The 27,485-nt window shown below is 35.7% G+C and overlaps 1 protein-coding gene across 1 annotated transcript; it reads right to left on the bottom strand.

Annotated features, from left to right (window-relative positions):
* Positions 1–210: 210 nt before the first annotated feature.
* On the bottom strand, positions 211–3,978 carry LOC149247786 (uncharacterized). The gene is made up of 2 exons (XM_089455935.1): positions 944–3,978; positions 211–827 (listed from the first exon to the last, which is right to left on the bottom strand). Exons 1-2 carry the CDS (start codon positions 3,915–3,917, stop codon positions 457–459), a joined length of 3,345 nt encoding a protein of 1,114 aa, XP_089312061.1. The 5' UTR covers positions 3,918–3,978; the 3' UTR covers positions 211–456.
* Positions 3,979–27,485: the final 23,507 nt, after the last annotated feature.

Raw genomic sequence — 27,485 nt, 5'->3', positions numbered from 1 at the left:
ATTATATTGCGAAAAATATTATGGGCAAAGCTATATATTATCAAAATCTAGAACTCTAAAACCATTCATTGTAAATTCACTTTATCACTTTATTGCGGAGTCAAATTTACTGAACTACCTTAACACAATACAGAACTAAACCGGAGAATAGTAAGATATTTCAAAAATTAAATCATACTGTTATTTTCAATTATGTCAAAAATCACATCATACTTTTATTTTCAATCTAAAACCTTGATTTATAAAGAGGGACACTAGACGTTTATAAAGAGGGACACTAGACTAAATTACAAAAAGCGCTCTAGGCAAAACAAAAAGTGCAAAAACCGCAAGTAAATTGAAACTTTTACTGAGTCAATTTAGCTTCACTAGCTTAACTTATCAGAAAGCGATATTTCTAAGATGTCCTAACTTATCAGAAAGCGATATTTCTAAGATTGCATCATACTGTTAATTTCATTCTAAGATCTCAGTGTCTGAAGGGAGAAACAAGTAGTGGTCAGACTGTGGCCGATTAAACATGCCAAGAACTACTTTCATGGATGGCCTGAGATTGGGTGCAGATCGAGTGCAAAATGTGGCAATCTCCATCATCTTCCTTATTTCATCCTTCACATTATTATAATCACTGCTACTTCTCAAATCCTTATCAATTATTTCATCCATTCTTCCTTCCTTCCCCTTCTTCGCAGCCCATGCAGTTAGATGTACAAACTCCTGACTGTCTTCTTCTACCACAGGAAGTTTTCCGCTTACCATTTCTAACAACACCACACCGAAGCTATACACGTCTTGCTTCGTCGATGCCTTCACTCCATACCCACATTCTACACATAACATTAATGTATTAGCGTGACATAGAATATGATGATCCCTACGATTACATTTTAAAACAAAAATAAATGCGTGACGATCAAAGAGAAAACGCATGGAGATTTAGTACCAGGAGCAATGTAGCCATGAGTCCCTCCTAGAAGAGAACTTGATTCAGAATCTATTGATGAATTCTTCACTAGCCTTGCAAGTCCAAAGTCTGCGATGTGTGCTACATATTCATCATCCAGCAATATGTTGGCAGACTTTATGTCGCAGTGAATTATTGGAGGTTCGCAGTCTTGGTGCAGATATTTGAGTCCCTCTGCCACGCCCACTGCAATGTTATACCGAGTCCTCCAGTCCAGCCTCTGATTAGGACGTTTCGATGCTCCGCCCAGATATTCCCACAACGATCCATTGACCATGTAGTCACACAAAAGAACTATTACCTCATTCGTTCCATCATGCTCTGTTATCAGGGCCCGATGACGCAGGATGTTTCTGTGACGGGCGTATTTCAATGATTCTATCTCGTGCCTCAGACTGCGATATTGAATATTATCCTGATCATGATTCGCTAATTTTAAGCATTTGGCAGCAAGGATTTTGTCCTGTCCTGGAATCATCACCTTGTAGACCATGCCGGATGTGCCAGAGCCGATGACGTAATCATCACTGAAGTTGTCTGTAGCTTCCACTATATCTCTGTATTGGACTCTACCGAGTTGTCCATCTCCTGAAAAAATAGTACACTTGCTGTGTCTATTACTGTTCGGCTTTGACGCTTTTAAAACGTATAGCAGCGCAAGCATGAGAATAGTTAGGATCCCAATACAGGCAACGGTAATCCCTGCGACTTCGGCTGAGCTTAATTCTTCCTTTTTACCTGCTACTTCTGAATCCGAACAACTGTTCCTTGTTGGTGGTCCGCAAAGGCCTGGATTACCCTCAAATGCATTCTGCGGGCCTTGTAAAAATGCCCTTAATGAAGGAATGGCCCCTGTGAATAGGTTGAAAGAGAAGTTGAAATGATCTAGGCTTACCATATCTGTGAGAGATTGAGGAATATTACCAGACAGGCGGTTATGGGAGAGGTCCAAGGATTCAAGGAACTTCAAGTTTCCTATCTGAGGAGAAAGAGATCCAGATAGATTGTTCCAGCTTAGATCCAACCCATATCTGAGACTGGCTGCAAGCTTTCCCATCTCCAAAGGAATGGTCATGCTCAGCTTATTTCTAGCCAGGTATAGGCCGCTTAATTGTTTGCAATACCCCAGGGAACTGGGGATTCTTCCTGTTAATGCGTTTACACTCAAGTTTAATGTCAACAGATTCGTAAGATGGACCAAGGCTGCCGGTATGCTTCCTTCCAACCGGTTTCCGCTCAAATCTAAAACCTCCAAATTAATTAAGTTCCCTACTTCTGGAGGAATGGTTCCACTGAGATTATTGCGGCTCAAATTGAGCTTTCCCAGATTTCTCAACTCTCCTATCTCGGGAGGAATGGCACCACTCAGATTGCTGTGGGCAAGGAGGAGATTTGTAAGGTTCTGCAACCGTCCAATGGAAGAAGGTATACTTCCATGGATGTTGTTGTAAGAAATCTCAAGGTAATACAAGACCGAGAGCATAGAAATATTACTTGGTATGAAGCCCGTGAAGAGGTTGTTCTGCAGCCGGACGCGTTGCAATGAGACGCAGTCTTGTAGAAGGCCGGTGATGTTCCCCTCTATTCGGTTATCAAAGATGGCAAGATGAATCAAAGACCTACCGTTGCATAGTCCAGAGGGAATCGATCCGCTTAATCCGCTTGAATATGAATCAAGATCTTCCAGGTTGCCAGAGCTTCCAAGTCGAGCAGGCAGCGGACCTTTGAACATGTTTTTACTGAGATACAACATTGTCAGATTGGGAAGGAGGCCGATTCCTTCAGGCAAAGTGCCTTCAAAATTATTGTAAGATAGATCTAGGATCTGCAGGTTTGTAAGATTGGTGAAGGACGAGGGGATCGACCCTGACATGTTATTGAAAGCTAAGTGCAAGACTGTCAAATTCTTCAGATTGCCCATTTCATATGGTATAACCCCACTCAGATTATTGTGTGATGCATCAAACGACTCCAATTTTAGCAGTCCACTGAAAAATCCTGCAGGAATTGAGCCTGTAATATGGTTCTGATAAAACCATAGACCTCTCAGATTTTCCAACCGAGCTATCTCCCTTGGTATCGTACCATGTAACAAGTTCTTGTAAACAGCAATGGTTTCAAGGCCGCTGCAGTTGCCGATAGAACGAGGGATAGTACCCGTCAAATTGTTGCCGAACAGGGACAACATAACAAGATTTTTCAAATTCCCGATTTCCCAAGGAATCCTTCCTCGCAATCCTGATTCTTTCAAGATCAAGATGCGCAATTTACTGCAATTGCCTATTTCGGGTGGTACAGAGCCACTGAAGTAGTTGGACTCTGCCCTAATGGTATCGAGATTGGCAAGCCTTCCCAGAGACGATGGAATGACACCACTGAGTTTATTTGTATTTAACGACAGAGTAGTCAGGCTTACGAGATTACCCAGTTCAGAGGGAATAAAACCAGAAATATCATTGGTACTGATATTCAGAACGGTAAGAAGGCTGCAGTTCCCGATATCCGGAGGGATGAAGCCTGTGAAGGAATTGTTAGCGAGATTGAGTTGACAAAGCTGAGAGCAGTTGGCTATTTGGGCAGGAATAGCACCCGACAAGTTATTGCCCGAAAGATCGAGCTTCTGCAGGGCAGGCATCTTTCCTATTGCACTGGAAAGACGGCCAGACAGACCTTTATTTGGTAGGGAAATTGAAATAACCCGCCTTACATGGGTGCTGCACTGCACACCTTCCCACTTACATGGATCCACATCGTTTGTCCAGCTTGAAAGAACATTCTTTGGAACCACAAAGGATGACTTGATTTGTAAAAGGGCGGTTCCATCTTCCGACAGAGCGTTAACGCAGCAAATGAGTGCAGGTAAGCTGCCAAAATACTGGAAAATATTGGAAACTAGAAATGCTATGAGACACATAAAATTATATCCTTGCATTTTCATCCTACTCTGCTGCATGGTTCATGAAACTGGAAGAGGAGGACGAATTGGATTACTGAGTATTAAGCGAAACTGTAAGTAAAACTAGACAGGGTATTAGGTAATATACTGGCCAGAGCAGTAGTATTTCATACATTGAATAGATATACATGTCGTCTTTGACCCGAAAACAACTTTGACTCTCTCTCAGACCATACAAATTCCCGTCATTGATCCAAAAACAACTTTGACCCTATCTCTCATGCCGAGTATAATGCATAATTAGGCTACTTCTTCTTGTATTAAATTATGTTTTTCTTAAATAATTTTTTAAAATTTCTTTTTAAATATCAAAATTGTTGTTTCAACCATTAAGAAGGTAAATGATACAATTTATTAATTTTAAGTTTAGGATAAGGTAGAAGATTAAAAAAAAAATTATGAAATATTTTTAAATATTTAAAATAAGTATTATTAGATGAATGTTAATGTTATTAAAAATAATAAGAAATGAGTTATAAAGATAAAATTTCATAACATTTGGCAACGGGGAACAAGGCCATATAGCTAACGCTGCTTAGTTTAATTATTGAATTTTGAAAGGTATGAACTAATTGCCACATTTAAACAAATGTTGCATTCTAGATACTCTTGCTTGGTTTAATTATAATTAAATTAGAGTAAAAAAAATGAAGACACATATGAATGGAGGAACAAAGTCGACTTTATACATTATAACATCGAGGTTTAATTTGATTGGCATTTTTGTTAAATATGTTTCTGCACATAATATTTAAAATACCCCTTTTCCCCATAGCAAATATTTTGCACGATATATTTAGAATACATTTTGAGCTTCACAAATCTCACTTGGCAAAAAATTACTTTCTCATAATTTCATGATTTACTGAAAATGGTTAATGTAAATGTATTAAAATTTAAAAAATTAAAATAAATATATTGAAATTTTAGAATTTTATAAATTTATCCCATAGTTAAGAAATGAAAAGAATAATCCCCTGATAATCCCCTCAATTCATACATTACATTGGGCCACAATGAAGAAGTACATGAGCACATCATATACCTCACCACCAAGGGCCATCAGAAGCAAAGGCTGTCAAAGTGCTGAAGCTTGCTGAAACATCGATTTCACATCATCGATTGCAAGAAGAACACTGTTCGCACATGAAGATAGACATCTGCACTACGCTTAGAAAAGTGACTGAAAGAAGAAATGAGAGAAAGACAAATCTGAATACACCATCATATTTGTGGCGTCGAGCAATGCTGAAACGACTGTCCAAAATCCAAATTCTGAGAATTTGAAAATTCAGAGCTCAAAGAATCTTTTAGATTCCCTCGGGATTCCTCAAGGATTCTGTTTCAGGAATGAGCTAAAAATCCGCTGCTCAGATGTCAAATTTGACTTCACCATTAAGATCCCTGTGAAAAACCATGAAAAACAAGTAGAAACTCAACCATATTCTGACAAAGTGAAATTTTACCTCCTCGGGAAAATTTCATGGCTCATGGTTCCGCTCCATGTTTTCGCTGAAATCATGGTTCTACGTGCAATCTGGAAATGACAAAAAATGCAGACCTCTAATGAATAAACAGACGGCACCATTGCGCTCGTGGCGACGAGTGGTGTAAAAACCATATAAAATTTGTCAATTTCTAAGAAGTTGAAAATTTTGCCCTCCTGCAAAATTCATGATCCCTGCATTAAAAAGTTATTAAACTGCCTCGATTTAAGTGTCCACTCGTGTCTCGAAATTCGTGGGTCCTCCTCTTCCCACCGCTGGTAAAAATCTGAGTTTATATAAATTCATGGGCGGATTTACCATGGTTTGGTTGTTATGGGTTTTATTTTTAACACATATATAAATAAAATATGTGATTTTACAAAACCCAAGCGTATAGTTTACAACCATATATTTAACTCATCGTTGGGGGGTGGGCCCATACTTCACAGGACCGCACCCATCTCCATCCCAACCAAGTCTACGGAATGCATTAGCCGGCGCTTTAATGGTGCGTACATTTTTAGATGGCCTTAGGCGGCGGGACCACCACATGGCCGCCCACCCAAGCCATGCCCGTTTCGGTGGTCAACCATATGCGTTTGGGTAATGTAAAGATATACGTTGGTTACATTTTGTTATAACCACTCCACCATGCATTATACGTTGGTTACATATTTTGTTTTACATACCATATATGTTATATGATATCATACAGTGTCTCCCCCATATGCGTTGTATGTTTGAACTATATATTAACCAACCAATATTTGTTGCCCCCCATTTGGGTTTGGTTTTTATATGAAATATATTTATATATTAACTTTTTTTATATTAGTTAATATAAAAATATATATTTTGTTTTGAGATGGTTTATATAACCATATTTTAAACTAATTTTTGTTATATAATTTTAACTCAAAAATGGTTTTCTTGTTGCTAGTGCAGGTTTAGAAGGCCAATGACGGGCTGCCATGTGTCGGAGTTTGATGGGCTACCATGTGGGTCCCCTGTGCTGACTGGGATACCATGTGGTGCACTTTGGGCCCTATTTCTCCCCTGCCATACCAAACTTTGAAGAGCTCTATCTTTTGTATACGAGCTAAGATTGACGAACCGTTTGCGCCACTGCGATCAGGAAGACGAGCCCTTTCAACTGATGCCACCAAATTCTCCATTCTGCCATTTTGGATTTCGAGCCTTATCCATCCCCTTAGTGTCTCGAGATCCACCTGGATCAATTGGCGAAAGCGCTCAAACGCTTCACTTTTCTGTTTTAGGAGAAAGACCCATGTCTTCCTTATGTAATCATCTATGAAGGTCAATGCATAGTGGCTGCCACCAATTGATGGTGTTTGCATTGGTCCACATAGGTCTGAGTGGACAATCTCCAAAGGTGCCTTTGCCCTCACTGACTTTCCTGCTAGAAATGTCTCTCTATGTTTCTTGCCCAAGATACATCCTTCACATATGCTATCTGGGTTTTCTATGAGTGGTAAACCCTTCACCATGCCTTTCCTATGCAGCAAATTCAAACCTCCGAAGTTGAAATGTCCAAATCTCAAGTGCCATAACCAGTTTTCATCTTTTACCTCTGCTTGAAAGTTTACTTGTGTGACCGTTGTCCCTTTTCTTCCATTTTCTTGTGAGTTCATAGATAGTTGTGCTTGTGCACCTTTTTTTTGCAAATCTGATATTATTATTAGGGGAAACATTCTATTGTCTGTCATCTGAACCTTTGCAATCAACTGTCTGCTTGGAGGCCTATCCAAAATTGTGCACACATCATTTTTGAAGAAGACATTGTAGCCTTTCTGCATGAGCTGTCCAACGCTCATGAGATTATGTTTCATATCGAGGACAAAGTAAACATCAGAGATGTATTTCTTCTCCCTCTTCTTTGTTAGGATATTAACTCTACCTTTTCCCATGACAGAGACTTTGCTATCAATCCCTAATGTCACTTCAGATTTCACACTTTCATCTAGATCAAAAAACATTTCTATGTTTCCTGACATGTGGTTGCTACACCCTGAATCTAGATACCATATATCACTCTGTTTTTCTTGTGCTACATTACAAGCTAAAAACATGCTATCATGGTTCTGATTTTCTCTTGTGAAATTTACACTTGGTTTGTTACTAATATCATATTGCTTATTTCTACATTCATTTGCATAATGACCATACTTCTTACAGTAATGACATTGAACTTGAGATTTATCATACCTCTGACCTTGTGCTTGATTTTGGCTTGGGCCTTGACTTGGATTTTGATTGCTGCCTCTTCCATTTGAGCTTGAAGGGCTGCTTCTTCCACCTCTGTGTGGGCTTCTTCCTCTTCCTCTAGCATATGATCTTCCTCTGCCTCGACCTTGACCAAATGATACTTGTGTCTTGAAGGCATGCTCCAATGAGGAGCTTGCTGCTCTATTCAGTCTATGTTCATGAGAAATTAGTGATGCATTAAGCTCATCCACTGATAACTGTGAGAGATCCTTTGTCTCTTCTATGGCCACAACAATGGCCTCAAACCTTGCTAGCAAACTTCTCAAAACTTTCTCAACTATTCTTCTTTCCTCAAGTGTCTCACCATGAGACCTGATTTGAGTAACCAGCCCACTTACATGTGTAAAAAATGAGTCTATATTATCAGACTCTTTCATACAAAGTGTTTCAAAATCTCTCCTCAACATTTGCAGCTTTGATGTTTTGACTTTTGCCATGCCTTGGTAGGCTATTTGGAGGGTGTCCCATGCTTGCTTGGACTTCATTGCTGCTGCAACCCTTGGGAAAATACTTTCATAAACTGCTTGAAAGATATAAAACAGGGATTTTGAATCCTTCTTACTATTGCCCCTTAACACATCTCTTTCTTATTGAGATAAGGCATTATATGCTGCTATATCTGTTGGTTCTTGAAAACCATTCTCCACTAAATCCCAATATATTTTTTATATAAAAAATTTAATTTATTATGATAAATTTAGTTTTTACTAATTTTATATTAAATTTTTAATTTTCAAAATATTCTTTACCACTAAAAATTAAATAATTTTTTTATATGAAGAAGAATTATCAAACTAAGTACAAAATTCAATTAATAGAACTCGATTCATATTACACCATAACATCATACTTTTGTTTCTCAATAATTTTTTTTATTTTTTTTCCATTTGTAATACATGGTTATATATAACTCTAACGACTATAAAATTTAAAATAGGGTAAATAACATGGTAGATACTAAGGTCGAAAGGCTACTAACGTTGAGTGTTCAAAACATAGACGGATAGAGTAAATACCATGGTAGATAGATACTTATATAGAGATACATGGTAATATTGAAAAATAAGTTTGATATATTTTTAAATAAAACCAGTGTAATATGCAGTTTGATTATTGAACGTTAAAATAAATTTATAAATTTAATAATAAAACACAGCAATGGTAATTATTGAATGTTTGAAATTCATAAATTTAATAATGAAATACATTTAAATATAATGAAAAGAAGGGATGTAACATAAATAATCAATGAACTTAATAACATTGGAATCAAATAAAAATAAGCTGTATTGATAATTTTAGATGAAACATTAGCCCTAACATCATCTTTTGTTACAAAAGTTAAGATTTATTTGGTTACCCACATTTTATTGAATCTTTTGTTTATGGGATAAAATAAGAAAGAGAAATTACGATGTCTAATATCTTTACAAAATAAATAATTTATGGTAGAATTTCTATGTTAGAAAAATCAAATTGATATGATCATGTGACAAAGAATTCATGTGTAATAAAATATTTAATATAAAAAATTGCAATCACTAGTATATTAAAATAAAAAATTACACGAAGGCTTAAGTGTAAGGCAAAAGATTCCTATTTTTCTTTTTCTTGTAGTGTTGAGTTAAATTTAATTTTTTATATTGTATCATGATTTAAAATTGAGTTGTGAAATGATTGAACCAAGTCTATTCAATAATAAAAAATAAGTGTAACATGCAACATTGTTTATTCTGTTTTTTAAGTCGGCTAGCTTCATGGTTAATAAAAACATGGAAAGTAAGTAATAGCAACTGTTTTTTTAAATAAAATATTAATTATGGAACAATCAATAAATTTGAAAAAAAAAATCAATAATTGAGAGGTTTTTATTTTTAATAAATAATTTTAAATTCTGAAAATTTGATTTTAAACCAATCTGTTGAATTTAAGCTTATGTGATCCATATCAAGTTTTCAGAGGATTTTTCGGCGTAAATCACATTTGAATGCATGTGTCGACGCAAACGTAAGGAATGCATTCGAATGAAAATCTTCCCAAAAATTTAAACCAATCTATCACTAAAAAAATAAAAATTTACAAAATATTTTTTAGTTTAAAAATAAATAAATTTAATATGTATTTTTATCAACAAAATTAATAATACACTCTATTTAATAATTATAATATATTATGTTGAATAAGTATAATAAAATATTATGTAATTTTTTTAATTATAAAACATAATTTAAAATTATTTTAATTAATTTAAATAATGATTATTATTATTTTTTACAAGAATGAATGGTTGTACTCACTGACAACAATAACCATAAATCAAATGATATATATATATATATATATGGTATGCTTTCCTTTGAAATTTCAAAACAAAGAAAATTATAAAGATACATATCAAGATCCGAAAGGAACTCAGCGGGTATGAAGGTCCGGATTCATGGAATATAGATTGAAAATTCGATATTCTAGATGAACAAAGAAATCAGCGGGTATGAAAGTCCAGATTGATGGAATATAGATTGAAAATTCGATATTCTAGATGAACGTGCCGTGGAAATATTTATTTATGTTGATAATTGATTTGGCAACAAATGTAACGTAATTCTTGCGTCTTTGAACGGAGCCCTTGTCACGGAATTCAAACATTAATTATCGGAATTATGGGCAGGGGAGCAGCAATCTTTTATTCAACTAAAGAAATTAGGTCTGGAGCAGCTTTCAATCATATATATAGTTTCAGTTCTCTCTCTGGATTGACTCAGAAGAAGACGGCTTCTGGGGACCAAATTTTCCTACTTAATTTAACGATTATACCACAATCTTGCGACTTGGAAGATACAGCAACCGTGCTTTCTTTGGAAGGAGCACTTGTCACGCAATTCAGACCTTAATTATCGGTGGTTTGTATAAGATTCTTGAGCAGAGTACCTTTCATTCATGTCACAGTAGAATTATTTCTGGAAACCGTAGTCCAGTCCGTTTATTTTTTTCTTTAAAAATCATGGAAATTTAAGCTAGATTTTATCAAAATCTGACGGGAATTTTTCTACATCTAAGTCATAGTTGTTAAATTTCAATATTTTAAGTATTTAGGAGGTTTTTGATGGTGCTGAATCTATTTTCATTGTCAAAAACAAGTTTCAAACACTGCCATTGTAAGAATTTTTGAAATTTTTTAATCCAAATTCCAACTACTTTTGGTCATCCAATTAATTCCTCGGCCTCCTCTGTAGAGGACTCCTTTTTGCAATCCTCAAGAGAAATGGGCATGCCAGAATTGGCAGTGTACATTTTCACTTCTTAAACCAATTAAAAAATTGGAAAATAACTTGTGGGATAGTTGGCAAAGTTTAATGATAACTTCCCCACCCAGATTCCAGTTTCATAACAAAATTATGTTGTATATCTGATAAGACAACAATATTATATATATTAGATATTATATATATTAGATGTATCTACCGTTTAGTGAATTAAGCCGAAACGGGCTTCTTCCAAGGTTTCGCACCCTTTTTAAAAAAAGTTGCCATGAAACGTTGATCACTTCAATTTCTGTACAAAGTAAAAGTCAAACATTGATAAATAAAAGAAACTTTACTTCTCTCGATAAATACGCGTCCTTGATACCCAATGGCGTTCATTGATCTCAGTCGCCATTTCCCTGAGTGTCTCGTTCATTCTGCCCCATCATTTGTTTTCTGAGCTGCCATCTGTACAGAGGTTTAATGGGCAGCGATTTGGAATCAATTATGACGGTAGCCATACTGATCATCAGTACCAGGCTTTAAAATTGACGCTCGTATACACGTTTTCACTGTTTTTAGCTGTCATATATGATTTATTTCAAAATAAACACGTCATTGGTAACTTGCCAATAATTTTAGAAAGTGTCATAATGAGGGGCAAATCAGAAAATGACCAGTTTCAAATATATATATATATATGCTAACAATGACATATTGCATAAAATATTTAGAATAATATGACCATGCCACTCAATTGAATATAAAATTATTATATAAGCAAGTGGCTACCACTCAAATCAACTTTCTAGATGTCCGCATGAAAGGCATGGCGAAGAGAAAAGCAGAAGAAGCATGTCCACAGGGTTCACATCTCAAACCATGCACACAGGAACGTACGATTTTACGTTGACTACATTTACTGTTTTTATTTATTATATATAGCTAGAAACATCTCCTCCTCACTAAGGAGGGGTTTCGATGTAAGGTGCACCACAACTATTAATCTATTAATCTGCGATTTATATTCATGACTAAGGAGGAGGGCTTTCGATGTAAGGTGAGTCATAGCTATTAATCTGCTATTTATATTATTTTATGATACATGAACAATGGAGCACGCCATGGAGAACTTACGACGTTTATTACCTAATTGACGTTATCAAATAAGAAATTATTTTGATAATATCCATCCTTTCACAGACTTCCAGTTGCTTCAAAACGCCCAGCCGCTTTCAACATTCTTAGAGAGGAAAATGGGTAAATGTATTCTTTATTGTGTTAAGATTCTTTTGGAAGATTCTTTAGAGAAACATATACACTTGCATGCATGGAAAAATATACTTTTGGAATTGGATTTTTGGTGAAAAGGAAGGTGCAATCGCATAATATTGATTGTATTATCCTTCTTTTGAGAAGAATAATATGCATTTCCACACCTAAAGGGATTAGCTATGGTATTAGTTTTCTTTTAGGAAAAGATTATGTATAGTTATTACATTAGATATTTTGGTAAGAGGAAAGTGTTTCTTTGCATGCATGAAAGAATAAATGCTATGTGTTTGATCTCTTGGAAAAGAAATGTGTTTATCTTTCCATGCAAGATTTAGTTAGTTTCCTTTGGAAAGAAATATATGTTTCACATGCAAGAACAATAAGCTATCATGTTATTTTTTGTTGAAGAGGAAAAGTAGTTGCATGAACGAAATTATAACTGTTATGTTAACTTTGTTTGAAATAGAGCTTGCATTTTATACATAATAGTCATTGTAAATAACTCTCCTATGGAATTTTTTTTTGGAAAAGAACATGCATTCACATGTATAAGTATATAATCTATTGCATTAATCCATTTGGAAAAGAAAACATAATAGTAGGCACAAAGAAAATTACTTGTTGGGCTAGTTCTCCTGAAATATTGTTATGTATTTGCATGCATAAGAACAATATCTAGTATGTTAGCTTTTCATTGGGAAGAATATGAAAGTGCATGCAAGATTATGTTAGTGTTTTGTTGGAAAGATGACACTTGATAATGATTTTCTTGTTACTAATGCATGTGCAATGATATTAAAGAATATATTTCATTACATTGTCTATGATTTATGCATGCACACGGATAGATGTTGAAGTGTCACTAATAGAAATTGGTTATTGGATAATTAATATTTTATGTTTTATCTGATCATGATATCTAGTGTGATGATAAAAGCAACGATAGGAAATGAAGCTGACTTGTGCAAAGGATAATTCACATTTAACGTTGTGGTAGATAAAGATTTGTTGGTCCATGCAGATTTAGAAATGTCAACTGTCGGTTGATCCACTAATGGGAAGAACAAAGTTGCAGAGACTTAATCTTCATGGCTTCATGGGTAAATGATATCATGATGTTTGTAATAGCCTATAACTAATTATGCTTCAATTCATATAATAATTATTTATACTATTTTAAAAAAATGGTTAAGGATGGACTCCTTTATAAGCTATTGAGTGAGGGGTGAACACCCTCATGGGCGTTTAATAATAAAATTATACATTTGTTGGTTTTCACCCTACGGGGTTTCGAGGGCATATCGGTGTCTAATGATGTGATTTCTTGTTTCGTCTTCCTTACATGATGTGATGGTTATATTATCAAGAGTGTGATTAACTAACTGAGTTAAAATAATCATTGAATTAATGCAATGTTACATTCGAAAGTTTAAGTTAATATGCTACAACAATGGTAGTAAATGGTTGTGTAACTCACTATGTTTTTACTAAATATTTCTTTATGTAATGATGATGGTTATTATAATGGTCATGGAGGGAATATACAAAGTAATTTAGAAAGTTACACATTGGTAAATGTTAAAAATAAATAAAAAAATTCTTAACTCCATGCATTTTCCTGCAAGGTTACCTAGGGATGTTATAAGTGGTATCAGAGAAAATGGTTGCAACACTGGCACCTTTTCTGAATCATTAAGAAAAAAAGAACCAGAGGTATGATGCTAGTGGGCATCATCTCAAGTATGATTCTAATTGAACTTGTAGTAGACTAAAATTAACATGAGATGTGTGATGCATGATTAATGACCACATTAAAGAGTAGAAAGTGATAATGCTTCTTTAAAAGTTGTGCTCATGACATTTGAATATGGATGCGGATAAAAGACAATAAAACGTCTATTGCACCTATGAACAATCTTGAAAACTAACTAGTTATAGTAAGGGTTAATTACCAACGTTTGCATGCATATTATTACAATAATGATTATGGTGCATAAAAAAATGAGTAAAGTTGCAATGCACTGCTTATAAAGAATGAATGCATGTATGGTTTGTGTGATAACTAAAGAATGTAGAAGTTGGGGTTAACCCTGAAGAGGACAATAGAATGTTTAAAAAAAAAATACATTGAAAGAACATGTTTAAATGTTAAAAATGAACAATGAGTCAAGTAGAATTCATATAGTGAACTTAAATTCAATGAAAAACTCATAGTAGCATAATGTTGGGTTTTATTTCTTCATGTAGAGTTGTAGATGAAAGTTTGCGTTCCATGCATTTGGCAAAAGTAGTAAATGAGATCCAAAGTTTTGTTGTTTTAAAAAATTGCATCCCTGAGAGTTTTGGATGCAATTCAGCTCAACATCAGCAAGTATTTTTACCTTAAGACCATGTAACCCCCACTTTGATTCCAAAAAAGTGCTTTTCAAACTTAGACACATAATTTGGTCGATTTTGTTGATTTATCGTTGCCCTATAGTGATTGCCGATTGAGTTGTTTTGTAGAAATTTTACCATTGATGACATTAATATGATTCATGCTATTTTTTAAATTCTAGTTTTACTGTCTCTCTGATAGTTTAAGCTTATTTATGAAAATTATTTCATGTCTACTAACTAATTGCTAAAATTCCCCAATGCCGGTAGATCGCATGCTTGCAAACTATTGGTTAAAATGCTTCAATGGTTGTAGATTGTGTGCATGCAAATTGTTTGTTAAAATCCCTCAATGGTTGTAGATTTCATGCTTGCAAACTATTTGATAAAATACAATAGTGGTTGTATATTGCATGATTGCAAATTGTTTGCCCAAAATTCCCCAATGGTTGTCGCTTACATGGCTACAAGATAATTGTAAAAAAAAAAAAAAAAACGCATTGTGTCCTAGTGTTCAATGAGTCTGTTATTTCTCTATAATATCCATGGTTGGTAAGGTGGGACCTTACAGAAAGTATAATTCTATGGTATGCAAGATACGCTAATGTTTTTTTTCTATGTTGCATGATTGTTGTTATGTGGAAATTTTGAATGTATACCACCTGTATGACATGTGATGAATTGTCGTCAATGTACTTTTACAAATTGTGGGACCCATGTTGAGGGTCAAGTATAGATGCATGGTGTACATAAATATTCCTTTACTTTGATGATAACATGAAAATGGAAAATTATGTAAATTACAATGGATTTTTAGACATTTAATTATTATTGGATTGAATGGATATGGAAGCCATGATGAGACTTATGTGATGATGCAATAATTTATTTTATTATTCAGTTAATGAATACATTGTTTGAGATATTTAGGAAATAAATCTACAATTTTAGAAGACTTCTTGTCAGCTTATGAAAAACTATTGGTGGTTAAATCCAAGATGGACCTTCCCTAAAAGTCTCCTAAAAATCCTTAGGAGAAAATAATAGAAAATATTAACATAATGGGAGAGAAATATTATGTTAATCACTTAGTTGGAGAGAAATACTAACTGGAGTAAAATAAAGCACATTGGGAGAGGAAGGGGTGCTTTAAGAAAAAAGAAAAGAATCATTTTCGAAAAAAACTAAAACAAAAAGACCTAGGCAAAAGGTTGGCAGACCTTAAAGCAGGACACTACTAAAAATCTGCTGGGAAGAAACCACCAAGGAATCAATGAGGTTGTTGATTCTAGTGGCAAGTAGATCTTAGCTCAGTGGGTAACTATTGGAGATAGTTCACAGTTGGGTGGAATATGCTCAGTTCGTGAATAATTCCTAGACATTAACTACGGTCAGATGAAATTATGTCTATATTTTGCTATTGATTTCGAAATCATCTAAAGATGTTGGATGTTAGAATAAACGGTAAGTTGCATGTCTCTAAGTTGTTGTATGTGTTATAGTTTTGCATGCATGATCTATTAATTTATCTAAGTGACAATTTTGATGAAACAGGTTGTGTTTGTAGGTTTGTATGAGCAAATGAACATGTGAGAAATGACTTATCTATATGCATGCATAGAGAAAATAAGTTGTTAATGTATATACTTATGACTTAATTTATGGTGAAAACAGTGAGACGAGAGGAAAATGGTTGGAGATGAATTCCATGAGTTTGAATTTGATTGAAATTATTGTGGGAGAGAGATAGAAATTTACAAACAATACGAGTGAGAAAGAAAGAGTGGTGCAACCCCTAAATATAAGACCACATCCACTTGATACAACTTTTTTTTATCATTTTTATGATTAGAAGGCTAGTGCACTTGGAGCACTTGTGAAAGTATTATGATTGAAATATTATTTCACATTGCATAAATAATTGATAATGAAAAGTATTTCATTGGACAAACATTATTGATTCTACCTATTGAACATAAAAATACTTCATACCGAACGGAAAATATTCCATTTATGGTTATTTAGATTGTTATATTATGAGAAAATGTTAGTGTTCCAACAAGATAAGAACATCGAGGACGATGTTCTATTTAAGGGGGGGAGTATGTAATATCCTTGGCTTAAGCTATCGTAAAAACACTTGTAAAATAAGGTTGTTGAATAATTAAATATGTAACAACCCTCTGTGTCAAATCCATGTGAAAATATATAAGACCACAACCATGGGACACGTATTCTAAGTTGAATGGTGCGAAAAACATTCTAGTGGGTGTTCATTCGGTTTATTATGGCTAAGGAAATTGGAAAAGGAAATGGCAAAGGCTTTGGAAAGGTCATAGGTTTCATGTGAGGAGGAAAATGAAGAAAATAGAGCGCTGATAAAAATGCTTATGAGGATCAGTGGGTAAGCTTTTGATAGGTTTTGGTGGAGCTCTCTTCTATTCTCTCTGTCTCATACTCTTGGACACTTAGAGTTTCTTGGAGCACTCTTAGAGGAGTGTGGCATACCTGGAGTTTTTGAGTAAGAAGGAAAACGAAGAGTAGGGAATTGCAAGAGGACATCGGGATCAACAGCTACAATAGGTTTTTCTTGCAGGTACCAATTTGCATGTATGTTTCCTCACTAGTTGTGACATGCATGGCACATGCATGTGGTTTCTTGGTTATAATATGTCATTGGCATGGAGGATTTTTCCTGGATTGACAGTGGATTTCCCTTGCCTGACCATTTCTTGGATAGCCATGGATATTTTAGGTTTATTTAATTGTTTTGCTTTCGTTGGTTCTCATGTTTCCTTAGCTTGGATTGAGTTATTAGTCCGAGAAGCCCTGGTTGGACAAACACTTTGGAAGCCCTGTAACAACTTTGGTTGAGTTACTAGTCCTGGAAGCCTTGGTTGGACAAATGCTCTAGAAGCCCTTGGTGGGTTGAGTTACTAGTCCTGGAAGCCCTACTTGGAAAAATGCTTTGGAATCTCGGTAAAAGCTGTGGGTTGAGTTACTAGTCTTGCAGGCCTTGGTTGGACAAATGCTTTGGAAGCCCTGGAAAGCTTGGATAGAGGCCAATTTGATGATGGATTTGTGATGTTTCACCATGAGGTGGAATATTTGTTTGATGGTTTGAGGTGGTTGGGCTCTGGAAGCCCTGAATGGTTTTGATTGATGTGTTTTGTGAGATACCAAATTCATGCTTAGAATATGTTATGGGGGTGAATGGCTGAAGAGAGATTTGTCTCAACAATTCTACGGTTGGGTGCAACGTGGTAGTCCCATACCAGGTTGGTCATTACATCATTAATAAGAGGTTATTTCTCCTTGTTATTTATGAGTATTGTATTGGTTTATATGTGAGTTAGATTGTTGTTGTTTCCTTGGTATTTTTGTCCCTATTATGTTGGTTAAGTATATGTTTTATGACAATATTTATGTATGTCTCTCATCATGTTTTTACCTGTATATGAATGACCAATATATCTATGGACTAATGGATGAAATGGAAGTTTATGTTTTTTCGCATTAATGTTTCTTAGCGATTCTCAGCTAAGTATGAGACCCATATGCTCAAATATATTATTTACACATGTAGATTACATATTCATGATATGTTTGATGAAATTCCTATCATGGCTAGTAGGGGTCTAGTCAAGGTTTTATTCAAGTATTTGCATTAGTATTGTGATTTCCATGTTATCTTACTATTTTGAAGGTGTCATTCAATTTTAGGCAGTGACCTAGGCTCTGGTGCTAAAAAGGTGGCTTAAATCCTGGGGACACTTGCACATAACTGAGCAAAAGAATCCTTGGATCTTGGCTTGCAGGCCTGTGAGAGCGTTCAAAGGTCCCTGGACACTGGCATGCCCATAGCATGAGAGAATCCAAAGGCTGAGTAGTCCAAAATGTTAGTGTTATCCAGGGGCTAGTTGGCAGAAAGGTTGGGTTGGTTCTTGAGGGTCCTAATGTTGATGTTGGATGTCTGTATGGTGTGTTTTTATCAGTTCCAGTTCCTTAAAATGACTTAGGAGGTCGAATCGTATTATAGTAGCCTCTTGTTACATGTCTACCCTGGTTGGCTAGTTGCTTGGGTAGATGTGGGAGGACGGTGTTACAAATTGGTATCAGAGCATGGTTCACCCCTCAGACTAAATCGGTTGTGTGTTGGTCATGCATTCATGTTGATTGCATATGTGTTCCTTATGTTTTTAGTCCATGTGCTTGTTGTATTTTCATGGTGTTGATCATGGTTGTAGTAATGTCGCCATGTGAAGGTTGATGGTGTTGTTGTGGGATGTGTCGTCATGACTGTATGGTGTATATGCATTGTTATGTGTGTCGATTTCTATATGCATTCATTGTCATGGTTATGGTTAAGCATATATGGTAGGTTAGACATGCATTTTGAGGTCATTGTATGCATTAGGTCATCATGATTCTATTGGTTGTTATGATTATAATTTGTTGGCTGAGATAGAGCAGGAGATGTAGATCATCAAAGTGAAGTTGCAACATTGGACCTTGAGGCAAGAGCATGTCCTCATACAGGTCTGTATGTTGTATATGCAGGTATGTAGGTTAAGGTTTGTTATATGCATTATGGTTATGTGCATGCCATTCATTCTATTGATGTTATGGTTACATACATGATAGATCCTAGTTGATTAGTGTAGTCATATGCACGTGTCAAATAGTCATGAATGATAGTAACTTGTGGTTGTATACATTTCTATTGTTTTTTTATGTTAGATAAATTGACGATTATGTTATATGTTGTTGATGAGTATGTTATAGGTTAAATTGTTGTTGTTATATGATAGCTTGATGATTAGGTTATATGTTGTTGATGAGTATGTTATATGTTAACCTGTTGTTGTTATATGTTAGTTAATTTGATGATTAGGGTTATTACGTTAAGATATTGATGTTATATGTATCATACTAAGTTGGATTGTTCTGTGAAGATGGTTAGGGTTATGCAATTTAGGTATGAGTCGACCTATTTGTGACGTTGTGTTGTACTAATCTATACTAATCGTACATATGTGATTGTTATGCATGAACAACAAATGTTTAAGAGTTTATGATGTGAACATGTTAGTTAGTTACTATTATGGATATCATGATATTATTTGTGTTTGAACTGATACGTTGTGAAGTTATACCATGCTAACTAGATTGATTGTGCAGATAAGAGAGCCTCCCCTGAGATACATTAAGGTATGAGCTTGCTTGTGTCGTCTACTTTGTGCTTGAATGTTTGATTATGTCATTTAGTTGATTAATTTAACATGGTACATTTATAGTTTGTTGAATGTTTGATTTATTGCATGATATGAGTATGAGTCTATAATATTTCATGAAGGAATGATCCTATTTTAAGATGGTTGTACTAATACATATGTGTTGAGAAGGTTGGTGTATAATTGAGTGTAAGTAGGTGATAGTTGTAGCATTATGTCTAATGACTATGAGTTGACTATGGATTATGACATGATTATTAGTCTTGGTAAAGGTTGATTTCAAATTGATAGATATGTTTGTCTTGATATTTGGGACATGTGATTGACATCTGTGAATAGTTGAAGGGTAACATGCTTGGTTATAGTGTGACAAGGTAACAGTTTATATTTTTATATAACTAATAGTTGGATGATGTGATAGCACATAATAAGACTCAATTGTAGCAAGATAAAAGGTAAAAGAAAGGAATTGGGCAAGAATTCCTATGGCTATGTTTGGAAACCCTAATTCCAAACACATGAGTGCTTGCATGTAGGAAGTCTTCTTAACCTTGAATTTGTCTGACATTATGTGGATATGTGCTACACTCATGAACATGTATTTGACAGGTAAATTAGCTAGTGTCTAGTTATAGGTGGATCTGTCCAGGGAATTGCAGTCCCTTGAGAGATGGCGCAGATGTGTACACTGTCAAGCAACATGCTTGGCACAGCAAGGTAAGGTAACTAGTATGTTGTTATGTTTATTTAAGCACTGAAACTTATGTGTTGATGGTAGTATGATGCAAGGGATTGGATGGAAAAGAAATTTCCATGGAATCTTGAAGAAGGCTCAGGTTGAGCTTTACTTTGGAAGCACTGGGAACCATGGGGATTGAGTCATGGTGTCTATTGTTAGTCTTGTTCTTTTGGTCTCTTGTGATTTTCTTGCACTTGATTTCTAGTTTTGTTATGTCTAGTGCATGATCAGGCCACTCTATTGTGGTGTTGTATTGTTATTGGTTTTCATGGTTTTATTCTTGTTTGTTTCTTATCTTTCCTTTTAAGTTTTGAGTCTTGGGAATTTTTTGGGAAAGAGGAAGTTAATGGAGCTTGGGGAGAGCTATGTGGTACCCAATAGGCAATGTAAGACACAGACGAAGCTTAGTGCATGAGTAAGCGCAACAAAAGGTAAAACTATGACAGCTAGTTGGATTGGTTGGGTCCATTGGTGTAAATGGACGATGGCGGGACAATCATGAGAAAAGTAATTAAGAAATGTAAGGTAAATAGATTTGAGGCGTCAAATGCCTTAGCTATGTTTGGAATGATTGTTCTCAATGTTGTGCATGATGTGCATGGATAGAAGGAGTTATCTTAACCTTGACTGTATGTTATCTGGTAATTATGTTTTGATCATGATTATGTTGATGTCTATATGTGTATACATGTATGTCATGTCTGACAGGGTCATCATGGATCATGATTATTTTATGCTAATGTTTATATCTTCATATGTATGTATGTATGTATGATTATTTTATGATTTTTGGTTACACGTTTCGTTTACTTCTTTAAGTAGTTCAGTGGGATAATATATATGCATACTATGTTTATATCATCTTTTGTACTCAACTTAGGGTTAGTTATGGTTCTGCATGGGATGCCAATGTAGCTTGTTGTTCTGGGTCGAGTGTACAAATATGTGGTAGCCAATTTTAATTACTTATTTTGGTCACCGCTTGTGGTAATCAATTTTTCAATCTAGTTGCAGTTTGAGGTACGATCTTTGGATAGTACTACTTAGCAATTACCCCTGTTTGGATTTGGTGGATCACAATGGTGTGTGCTCATTTAAATGATTTTATTATATGTTTTTCTGCACTCAAATTCGATACATGCAGTACATTGTTGAAATTAGCACTCTTATAGCGATAAAGATATATATTGTGTAAGGGATATTAGGCATCTCAACCTTGGTAAAAAAAATTTATAGCTGACACTGGAACTTTTCTTTCTGACATCCAATTGTTTTTGTGTTATCCCTGAATGTCCATTTGACATTCTTTTTCCCAAAACTGATTTAGTTAAAAATCTTGTGCATTTTTGAGTATCGCACACAGTATGCTAGCTTCGCATTAGCTCTTACTTTCGAATTATGAAAAACCTGTAACACCCTCATCCCACATCTACCCAAGTAACCAGATAACTAGGTTAAACATGCGACAAGAGGCTACTATGATATGATTCAATCTCCTAGGTGACCTTAAGGAAGTGGAATCGATGGAAACCAATAAAACATAACTTCCAGATCAGCAACAACACTCCCAGCAGTCATCCCAACCACTAAGGTATCATGCCCCTAGGTCCCACTGAGTTTTTAAGCTATTAAACCTCTGGATGCTCCCATGCCATGGGATTGCCAGCATCAAGAGAGCTTCGGACGCTCCCACAAGCCTGCATGCCTACATCCAGGGACCATTTCCAGTAGACCTATCCCAGAGTCTATGGAATTTAAGGCACTTTTCAAGCCTAGAATTTTGGCCACTGCCCATAACTTATTGTAACTTTGAGAATCCATTAAAGACATGATGATAAGACCAATAAACTAAAAACTAACTCCAGGACTAGGCCTGGCCATCCCCAACTGGGACTGACATTCTTTCAAACACTTGGCATGAATGAAATCTATACGTTTAAATAACAGATTTAAACATAGTGGTCTTATACTTATCTGAGAATCACTAAGAATCATTACTCCCTTACATCATTAGATGAAATACCATCTATTAGGTCATATATACATTTTTTATTCATTTACAAATAGAAACATGAGGAGAGCCATACATCATCACTATTAGAATGCATGCTTATAACCAGAAACATAATAACATAAATACCATGAATACATCAGCCTTAGAATCCATATATAAACCAGTACATTTACACATGTAAAACCAAGGGAATTAATTTCTCATTAATGAATGTAGAAACCAACAACCGATGGGACTACCACGTTCCACCCAACCATAGATTGGCTGAGCCAAATCTCCCTTCATCCAATCACCCTCATGCGATATTCCAAGCATGAATGTGGAGCTTATAACCAACTTTAAAGAACCAAATAATCATGGATGCTACCAGAGTTCTATGCCTACACCGTGAGGAATTTTAGTGCCTCCTAGCCTCTTAGGCTTTACCATAATCCACAGTCTGATCCAGGGATCACTAGGCAATACATCGAGACCCACTCTCCAGGCTTTACCGTACATCCCATCCAGGAATACTAGGCCCAACGGAGAGAAATCCACCTCTTAGATTTACCGTATATCCTGCTATTCACCAGCAAGGATTCCAAGGCCCACTGAGGCACCAAATCCTTTCTTTACCGCAACCCATAGTCTGGCTCAAGGGTTACTAGGCCAATGGCTTTACCGTGATCCATAGTTCGGTTCAAGGACCACTAGGCCATGTGTTTGTCATTTCAGAGATCCACCCCACTCAACTTTGCATCCATCCGGCAATCAAGCTCAACCGATGTATGAGAACCCATCTCATCAAGGCTATTTGGAAATGGCAAGGATAGACTGAAAACACTGTCACACATGGCAAAAACCATGCCATGATAGAAAAGAAGCACATGCAATACCATGCATGCCAAATCTAGCAAGGAAAACACACATGCAAATTGATACCTGCAAATAACATTGTTGTAGCTGCTTGATCCTCCTCTTCCTTTCTTTCTCCTTCCTTCCTCTTTCCTTCTTTTCCTTTCTTGATCCAATGCCAAAGTGCTCCAAGAAAACTCTAAGTGTCAAAGAGTGAGAGAGAGAGAGAGAGAAAATAATGAGAGAGCTCCAACACTGAACTAACCAAGCCTACCCACTGATCCTCATAAACGTTTTTATTAATGAGGCCTCTATTTTCTTCATTTTCCTTCTCACGTGCAACCTATGAGCTTTCACCTCCCTTTTCTCCTAATTTCCATTATTTTCATAAATAAATGCCAATAAATGCCTCATGCCTTTCCAAATCCTTTTTCATTGCCTTTCCTAATTTCCTTAGCCATAATAACCAAAATGAACACCCACTAGGATTTTTTACCCACCATTCATCTTGGAATACGTGTCCAATGACTGTGGTATTATATATTTTTACATAGAATTTTTAACCAGGGTTGTTACAAAACCCTCCCCTTGGGGGAACACCTTCCTCGGTGTTCAGTGACACCTATAACCAACAAGACTGCTAAAAACAAAACATATTGCCCATGGAGCTTTACAACATATCTCGTTGCAGTATTTATAATGACCATTTCCTAAAACATGACAAACATATCATTTATTGGAGCTTTATAACATAGCTCATTACGATATTTACAATAATAACCACATATATGCACATACACATTTTCTTCACCCAACAAATAATTATATTGTCTATGGAGCTTTATAAATCCAACTTGATACATTATTTACAATAATAGACACATATACAAATATGCAAACTTGCTTAACCAACAAATAAAAGGATACGATATCTTCATCCGCAACAAGGGAATATGGAGGCTCACACGTCCACCCTCAAAAGTAATACCATGATTGACCTCCTTCCCAAGAATTCCATAATCCATTACAACATCAAATCTGCATCCAATGTCTAGCGCTATAATCCTACGCCACTTGTCCTCTCAATGAACAGTTACTGTCTCATTTCTCAGGGGCACACTCCCAATTTGCATTAGATTCCATCTGGCAATTCTAATGACCAAAAAAAATCCATCCCCGACCCTCCCTTCTCTGTTACACAGTCCCTTGGGCAATCTGGTCACCACCTTCTATGCAGTCACACACCTTCCAAGTTCTGCTGGCACCCCCATCCTGAGTAGTCCATCCCTTGGCAAGGCTTGCTAGCATCAGAATATACAAAAACCAAGGCATATCCCTACCTTAAAACCAACATACCAGTCATAGCATTCTCATGGTAATCAATGGAAACTATTGGATACTAGTGTCCTACAATGGCCCTGCTAATGAATGCTTTACCAACACATTGTTGCATGTTCTAATTTCTTTCATTGTTGTTGCTACTTCTTACAGTCAGTTTCAACCACCGAACCAGGCCTTTCATGCTTTCCTGTACCAAGCACATAATTTTCATTAGATTCAAAAATAAATTGAAATGACTTCAAATCATACCTCATTGGTAGCTCGCCAATAAGGTATACTTTCAATTTTGTTCGCTCCCTATCACAACAAGTCAAACTAGCATCCTTGATCAAATCATCATGTATAAACATGTCACATTAGGTTAACTCAAAACACAACCATCATAGATCAAAATCATAAATCACATGTAACCATCATAAACAAGAATGATAGATCACATGTAATCATCATAGATCAGAATCATAAATCACATGCATAATAAAAATGAAATAAAATATGGATACTTATCTTTTAATCAATCCTTAGCTTCTGCCTTTGTCCTTATTCTGTATGCACATTGAATCAGTTTCGACACCCATCAACACCCAATGCCTTCTCCTCAACCATGTGCACATACACGTAGTGTGTATCACACACATGCAACCACACACAACATACAACACCATGCAATACATGGATCTACACCTGACACACAACATATACACCTACACCCAATGTACAACACAACACAATACATGCACCTACACCTGGTGTACACCTCCACACAATACATTCACCTACACTCATTGTACAAAAAAATACATCTATACCTGATGTAAAACACCACACAATACATGTACCTACACATGGCCTACAACACAAAACAATACATGTACTACACAGAGTACAACACAACCAATACATAGGTCACGATAACATGACTACACAATGCACATACATAGTACCACATGTACAAAACACAACATGTACAACATGCACATAATACCACATGTACACTAGTACCACATGTACAACATGTACATAGTACCACCTGTACAAAGCACCACCTGCACAACATGCGCACAACATCACATGTTGATGACACCACCTGCACGACGTGTACACAACACCACATGTGCATCGTACTACCTGTACAATGTGTACACAATGCCAAACGTACACAACACCACATGTATGACATGTACACGACACCACATGTACACAACAACATATGCCCAACATGTACACAACACCACATGCACACAACACCATATGTAAAACATGTACAAAACACCACATGTACAATCATGCACACAACACCATATGTACATAGTACCAAATTTACAACATGAAAACAACACCATATGTACATAACACTGCATATACAACATGTACATAGTACCCTATCTACACAACAATGCATATCCAACATGCGCACAACACCATATGCACACAACACCACATATCCATCATGCGCACAACACAATATGTACATAGCACCGTGTATGCCCAGCACTGCATATGAAATATTCACACAACACTATTTGTAGCACCCTATATATAAAATTGCATAAACAACATGTACACATACTATATACACAACAACACATGCACACATCACATATGGAACATGTATAACATATACAACATATGCACAATAATAGTACCACACATCCAAAATTACATTGTCTCTACTAAGTAATCTTGCTTCCAGTGTCTTATCCATTCTTGTCCTAGCATCCTGCAGACCACGCTGCTTTCATTTAACCGATGTATGCCTCAGAGTTACTTGTCATAACATAAGTGTAGACATAGTACAAGCATATAATATCAATTCATATCCACATGATACTGACCTCATATATTTGTCATGACTACTCTTCCCACTTTATTCCTCATGAACTAGGAACCTCTTCATGTCATTCACCTGCGTAAGCAATCATTCCTCCACAAGAAAGATTCCTAACAACCCTGTCAGACAACAACATACATACATCCATATATATACATATAACTATTAGCATAAAATAATCATGATCCATGATGACCCTGTCAGACATGACATAGATACATCGATACATACATACATATACATAAACATTAGCATAAACAATCATGATCCTGTCAGGAAGTGATATGCATACATACACATATATACATATAAGAATAAACATAAGATAACAATAATCTAGTCAGTCAACTACATACATACATACATACATATATACATGTATACATATATAAAAATCAGCATAATCATGATCATAACATAATTATTAGATATCGTAAGGTCAAGGTTAAGAGAACTCCCTCCTCTATTTGTGCACAACATGCACAACATTGAGAACAAAAGTTCCCATCATAGCAAAGGAATCTGCCACCTCATATCCATTTACTTCACCTTTCTTGATTACCTTTCCCATGACTATCCCGTCATCATCCATTTACACCAATGGACCCAACCAGTCAACCTGGCTATCATACTCTTGCCTTCAACTTCCATTATACATGCACCAGCTTCATCTGAGTCTTATATTGCCTAGTAGATTTCATTCAGCTCTCTCTGAGCTCCACTAACTTTCCTCTTTCCCAACCAATTCCCAAGACTCAAAACTTAAAAGGAAAGCACAAGAAACCAACAATAAGGAAACCATGGAAACCAATAACAATACGACACCATAAACAAAGTGGCACAATCATGCATTAGACAAAAAAATTGTAAATCAAGCACAAGAAAATCACAAAAGACCAAAAGAAC

Source organism: Pinus tabuliformis, chromosome 7, assembly GCF_031772625.1.
Source record: "Pinus tabuliformis cultivar Carrire ecotype Pingquan chromosome 7, CPIR1, whole genome shotgun sequence".
Lineage (NCBI taxonomy): Eukaryota > Viridiplantae > Streptophyta > Pinopsida > Pinales > Pinaceae > Pinus > Pinus tabuliformis.
The sequence above is the reverse complement of the archived record's forward strand: the minus strand, read 5'-3'. Positions and strand labels throughout refer to the sequence as shown.

Bases quoted from the DNA above. Each gene is read 5' to 3' on its own strand.
- LOC149247786 (XM_089455935.1), bottom strand. From the start codon at position 3,917: ATGCAGCAGAGTAGGATGAAAATGCAAGGATATAATTTTATGTGTCTC. The intron at 828-943 runs GTACTAAATCTC...TGTTATGTGTAG, and splicing joins TCATGGCTACATTGCTCCTG to AATGTGGGTATGGAGTGAAG.